Raw genomic sequence first — 6,645 nt, 5'->3', positions numbered from 1 at the left:
GCAGACTGAAAGGTCCCAGGTTCGATTCCGGTCAAGGGCATGTACCTGGGTTGTGGGCACATCCCCAGTAGGAGATGTGCAGGAGGCAGCTGATCGATGTTTCTCTCTCATCAATGTTTCTAACTCTCTATCTCTCTCTCCCTTCCTCTCTGTAAAAAATCAATAAAATATATTTAAAAAAAGAAAAGAAACATTGTGCTTAAGAAAGTACAAAAATGTGTAGCTGTAAGAGGTATTATGCTATGGCATTGGTTACTCCTTATTTTGCAGATAATTGGCAAACTACAGACAATCTTGTTTAGTTGTTGTTTTTTTAATATATTTTATTGATTTTTTTTTTTTTACAGAGGAAGGGAGAGGGATAGAGAGTCAGAAACATTGATGAGAGAGAAACATCGATCAGCTGCCTCCTGCACGCCCCCTACTGGGAATGTGCCCGCAACCAAGGTACATGCCCTTGACCAGAATCGAACCCAGGACCCTTCAGTCCGCAGGCTGACGCTCTATCCACTGAGCTAAACCGGTTAGGGCCAGACATTCTTGTTTTATGTAGCATGTGTGCCAAGAAAGTTAGGTTTGAGTTGATTCATTTGTAAATTGAATACTTATAAATGCAATAAACACTTTTTTAAAAATCCTAAAATAAATTATTGTGTACATACTCCCTGGTTATTAGTTTTGTAAGTTTGAGTTTAATAAGGTTATTTTTCTTAAAATGGATTTTTGTCACTTAACTATAAAGATAAACATCAACTCATCTTAAATTGGAAATAGTGCTATATTTGACTTTCAAAAAATGTCATTTTATCAATGCCATTGAATTTATCTGATTCATACCAATAAAAATTTAAGGTTATATTTGTTGCTGAAGTGGAGTAGTATAAGAAATATTTTTTAGGTTCCTGCTCATATAAAGTATTTTTATTTTTAATGCTTAATATTATCTTAATGAAAAACATACAAAAAAACATCAGTTTGGCCATGCAGTTTCTCAGGGCAGCTGATTAAATAAGCATGAGATGGACCAGGCTAACGTCTAACTTGATTTGGAATGTCACACTATTTATTACTCTAAGCAGTTATGTGAGCCACATATACATGCTCAGACATTTTCAGTGGCACGCCATGTGTGTGTCCACCTACTTCCACATGCTTTCCTGACCTTCAGACAGTACCATCTCCAGTAAGTCTAGTAGGTAGGCTTATGAAAGCGCTATTGTACTTACTGTAAAGGAGTGGAGATGAAGATAAAGCAGAATGGATAAAATGTGAGTAAGTTATTGAAATGAAATTTTAACGAATTTTTATTTTTTCTATTTCATTATTAGGCAATCAGCTGCAAAGGTCAACACAGTATATCATACACTCTGTCAAGGAATCAGACTGTGGTGGTCGAATATACACACGATAAAGATACGGATATGTTTCAGGTAACATGTTTCTTTTTAGTGGAAATTTTAGGACATTATTCCTTCAGTTCTATATTTTGATATGTGATCAGACCTTCTAGCACATTAGCTTTTAGTGACCCAAGGAGAAAGAGGTGAGGATTATTCCTAATTGGTTTTTGAGAGACTAAGAAAACTTAATTCTAAAACTGCAGAAGGAAGTATAAAGGCTACATTCTCAGATCTCAAAAATAGACTTTAATAACAAGAATAAAATTTTTATAGCCAGCTACTTTTAAAAGTCAACATGTTTAAAATACTTCCTAAATAACACTTGAATGAAAGGTGACATCAAACATACAATTTTAGGCCTTTTTAAAAAACAACTGGGAACATTATATAGCAAAACTCATTTGATATGACTGACAGCATACTCAAAAAAAATGTAAAAACTTAAGTGCTTTTATTATTTGGAAGGGAGGAAGCAAGGGAGGGAAGAAGAGAGGCAGAGAGGATCAAAGGGCCAGGGAACTGAACATTTATCTCAAAAAGTTCTGTTTAAAAAAATGACACTAAGAAAGTAGAGGTTCAGGAAAAGTTCTAGTGATATATATTAGAATGTCCAGAAATACATCAAAAGAAAGTAGGAGGAAGGAAGTAATAAAGGGGGAAAAATTATCATTAGTTTAAAAAGAGAATTACTATATCCAAGATTTGGTACTTTAAAACAACAGAAAATTAAAATCAAGGCTAACTTAAAAAAAACAAATAAAGCAAACACAAATTGGAAACCATGAGGCTTTGCATTTATATATGGAGAGTTAAATTATTAAATGATGTTGAAACAAATGTCATAAAAAGTATCATAGATACATCAAAAAGGATTAAAATAACTCTTGCAAATAAGAAAATGTGCTCAATTTATCAGACTGGCAAAAATCCAAAAGGTTTTGTCAAAGATGTGGGAGGCAGGCTTCTACATGCTATAAATTGGTATGATCTCTATGGGATGGTGATTTGGAAATACCTATGAAAAATAGAAAATGTTTACACTCTTAGACTTAGCTCTTCTCCTAAAGCTCTTTTCTTCGTAGAGATTTACCTCAGAGATACCCCTGCATACTTACAAAATGATATTTTTATCAAGTTTCTGCTTGACGCATGGTTTACTAACAAAAGATTACAAACAACCTAAATATACTTTAGTAGGAGACCAGTTCCGTGAATTTGGGGATATAGTCGGGGCCTCCAAGACTATAAAACAGAATAAGCAGTCACAGAAAGAGTACCAAACATATTTAAAGAATTAAATATTAATACTATTAAATATATTTTTATTGAGTCATTGATAGCATTATATTCAGTTAAAATTAATGTTGAATGTTATTAAAGTAAATAATATTAAATACATTAAATTGTAAATAGCATATTAATCATTAAATATTAAATAAGTATTATTAAATGTTGAAATAATGCATATATGCAATAAGTAAAGCAGTTGCCTTTGGGGAAGGGGGATAGGCAGGTGATATACAGGGAAGTATTTCATACTTTCTTATTTCTTGAACCATGTTAATGTGTTAGCTATTTTATAAAATGACTAAACAATTATGGGTAGATAGAGCGATCATTATAGTCATAGTCATAGGTATAGACATAGTTATTTAAGTGCTAGTTTGAACTCAAAAGTAAGATTTATCAAATTCAGACAAAACATTAAGTGGTTTTACTCTTCATGCCATTTTATTTTATAATATTCCCAATATTTTTTTTCTCATTCTACTGAATATCTTAGTAGTTTTTGATGGTAACATTAGCATTTATATAGTTGAGAAAAATGTTTAAGAATAACACTATTTTTTCAATAGTTATTTCTTAAAAGGTGTGAGTGTGTTTATTTCACAGTGCTTAAGCTCACTGTCATAATCCTCCATTCAGTTTCATTTCATGAGTGCCTACTGTGTGTCAGAAACTCACCTAGTTCCTGAACATAGACCACTATGGCTACCTCTCATGGAGCCTACATTCTAGAGGAGGCAAATAGACCACAAACAAGCAGGCATTCAGGCAGGAGGCCACGGCCTCAGGTTAGGAGCAGAGTGAAGGAGGGAAATGACCTGAGGTGACCTTGGAAAGGTAGGCAGAGGCGGGGAGAGGTAGGGCCTTTAGACCAAGTAAAGAACTTGGGTTTTATTCTAGGAGTTTGGAAGAAGCTGTTGGAGGATTTTAAGTAAGAGAGAGTTATAATCTGATTTATGTTTTTAAAAGACAGCTCCAGCTACTTTCTGTAGAGGAGAATGTAGGAGGCCAGTGTGAGACTGGAAAACCAGTTTGGAAGCTAAGGTAATGCAATCCAAGTAAGAGCTGGTGGTAATTGGAACAAAGGTGAGGAAAAATGTGTTTTGGAGGCAGTGTGGACAGGACTTGAACAAGATTAAACGTGGGTGTGGATGAAGGAATCAAGGATAATTCTTGGTTATTGATTTTTAGCTTGAGCAAATTGGATGCCAATCATTGACATAGGGAATCCAAGGTCTAAGGGGGACCTAGGTTCTGTCTGGAACATGTTACATTTGATATGCTTATTAGACATCCAAGTGTGTGCACTGGGTGTGCTAGTCTGCAGCTCCGGGGAGAGATCAGGGCTTTGTGGCTAATAGCTGGGGTTTGATTAGATTACCCAGGGAGAGAACAAAAAGAGAAGGAAAGGGAGCTACTTACCAACTAGCCTAGAGGGGTTTCATTATTTGAATGCCAGGTACAAATGTGTCAGCATATGCTGGCTGACTATAAGCCCTTGAAACTTCCGCAAGAGCCTTGGGAGAGAAGCTCAGTTGCAGTGGGTTGAGGAGAGATGTTAAGGGAATGAGTAAGGAAATGGAAGCAGTAACTAGTGAGGGGTTTTTCAAGAAGTATTGCTGTTAAATGAATCAGAAATGAGGTAATAGTTTGAGGGTTGCCTGCAGGCAAAGGAAAGTGTTTTTTAAAGACAAGAGACAAGAACAATGCTACTCAAACTCCTGGGCAGAGCAGCAAAAAGTCTGTTAATAGTAACTGGCACCACGTTTCTCGAACTTAATTTGTTCCTGAAGGCTGTTGAGAAGCGATGTGTTTGAAAACCGAATCATTTTTTCCCATTAGAAATTACGTATATTGAATTAATCTGTTCCAGACCCCCAAATGATTCAGTTTTAACCTTTCTTCTATACACTACATATCTGATTTACTGTTTAATTTATAAATACTTCTTAAATTTATCGAACTACCCACTACTAGCTTTAAACGAATTTTTCATATATCACTGCCTCAGAAATGCTACCACCAGCTAACTGCTTTTCCTTGATCCAGTCAACAGCAGTTTTTCTACCTATTCAATTGCCGGTGGTTGTTGTTTCATGAGCATTTTCACACCCTTAGCAACATTAGCACTCTTGATGGCCTCTTTATGTTTTAATTGTGCTAATAGTATATTTTGTATATGGGCCGGCAACAAAAGCATTCTCTCCTTTGTTTGTTGCCTGAGAGATGCTTTTTATCATGCTGAGGTATCAGCCTGAAAGGGCTGTCAGGTGGAAAACTGAAGGTTTTGGTCAACCAAGACATTTTTTTTATGAAAAACTTGGTCAAGAATCGGATTGTTCAAGATGGAGCTGTTTGAGAACCGAGGGTAACACAGAGTGAGATGAGTAGGAAATTGGAAGCTGTTACAGCAGTTTGGTATTCCTGAAGCATGGGAATGGGTGATCATTTCTAATACTCATGTTATTGTATTTTTATAAGGTATCAGTGGCAAGTTGAAATTTACAAAACAAAAAAAAACTTGTTCTTTCCTCCAAGGAGGCACAGTTTGAGAAGCTCCAGGGTGTGTATGATAGCTGGCATGACCTAGTCTCCAGAGAGAAATTGATGATGCAGGAGAGAGGGGTGGCAGGAGCAAATATTGAGAGCAAAATCCTTAGGAGGTGGAGAACATTGGGATCTCATGCATCCGTGGAGAGATGGGTCCTGAATAGCAGCAGCAATATGTCATTCTTGTCTTAGGAGGAAAGCCAGATAATGTTACAGGTGCAGGGAGGTGGGAAGGGTTGGTCTGGGAAATGTGAGGGAGGCCCTTTCAGATGCTCCCGTACTATCTTACCTGTACTGACTTCGACTGACAATCAAGCAAACACAAACTCTTCTAGGTATATTAAAATGTAAAGTGCGGAACGATGCTGTGTCTGTATCAGTAGTAAGGATTAAAGTTCTCCATGTGGCTACTGTATGAATATCAGCACTATATGAATATCTTGGCTTGTCTATATGAAATAATGTAAAGTTGATCCAGTAAACAAAAGAAAGAACAGGACCAAGTTTTTCCACAGTGGGTGAGTTTTCAGTAGGAAAGTGGCTCAATATTTTTCCTGGCAAAAGCCTCCTGAAGTTTGTGTTCTATAGTATATTAATAATAAAAGCATAATATGCTAATTAGACCAGATGTACTTCCGGACGAAGTTGGGGCTGCAAGGGAAGCCCAGGTCCCAGGTGCCAGAGGGAAGGAAGCTGGTGCTGGCAGCTGTGCGGGAAGGAAGACCTGCTCTTGCACCACAATTTCGTGCATCGGGCCTCTAGTAAGATTATACTCGTGCTCTGCAGGTTAGTTTTTAGTGGAAGCGAATTGATAAACAAATTTTATATGACCAGCCAGATAAGTATCATGACTTGAAATAATTGATTCTAGCAGTATGTTCCAGCTGGAATAAAATGTCATGTATTACAGTCAATTTCAGTTAATTCATCAAGACATTAATTTAATACCTTGGGATGAGATCAGAATGGCCTTTCTTGAAGAGAATAATCGCTGTAGACAAGGAGCAGTTGTGTGACATTCTACTGGAGCGTGGTGTTAGCTTTGAACTTACAACTTAAAAAGGCATGGAGGTGACAAATAAGGTCAGAGACTGTGTTGTTATGAGAACTCTGGTTTTGTGTGGTGACCAGGCAGTTTTAGAACTTTTCACATTTTCTAAGCTTCATTGGAATAGAGTTCAGGATGGGTTTGTTTCTAAGTTTGGAGTAGCCTTTATTTTCTCCTTTATGCTTTCCTATATTTGTGAAATATTTTGCATAAGCATTTTTTACTTCTTTAATTGAATAAAAGTCTTCTAAAGTAAAATAAGTCAGACAAAGAAAGACAAAAACTATATAATATCACTTACATGTATAATCTTTAAAAAAATAAAAATCATAGAAACAGAGTCTAGAATGGGTTTCCAGG

General features: G+C 36.3%; 1 protein-coding gene across 1 annotated transcript in view; it reads left to right on the top strand.

Moving 5' to 3' along the window:
- Positions 1–6,645, top strand: part of PELI2 (pellino E3 ubiquitin protein ligase family member 2) — a 123,745-nt gene that overhangs the window by 102,641 nt on the left and 14,459 nt on the right. Inside the window, exon 4 of the mRNA XM_015566524.1 lies at positions 1,329–1,430. Within this exon, the coding sequence (XP_015422010.1) occupies positions 1,329–1,430 (102 nt within the window). The remainder of the gene's footprint in view (positions 1–1,328; positions 1,431–6,645) is intronic.

Source organism: Myotis davidii, unplaced genomic scaffold (genome assembly GCF_000327345.1).
Source record: "Myotis davidii unplaced genomic scaffold, ASM32734v1 scaffold281, whole genome shotgun sequence".
NCBI classification, from domain to species: Eukaryota; Metazoa; Chordata; class Mammalia; order Chiroptera; family Vespertilionidae; genus Myotis; species Myotis davidii.
Note: the sequence above shows the minus strand (reverse complement) of the source record. Positions and strands in the feature narration are given on the sequence as shown.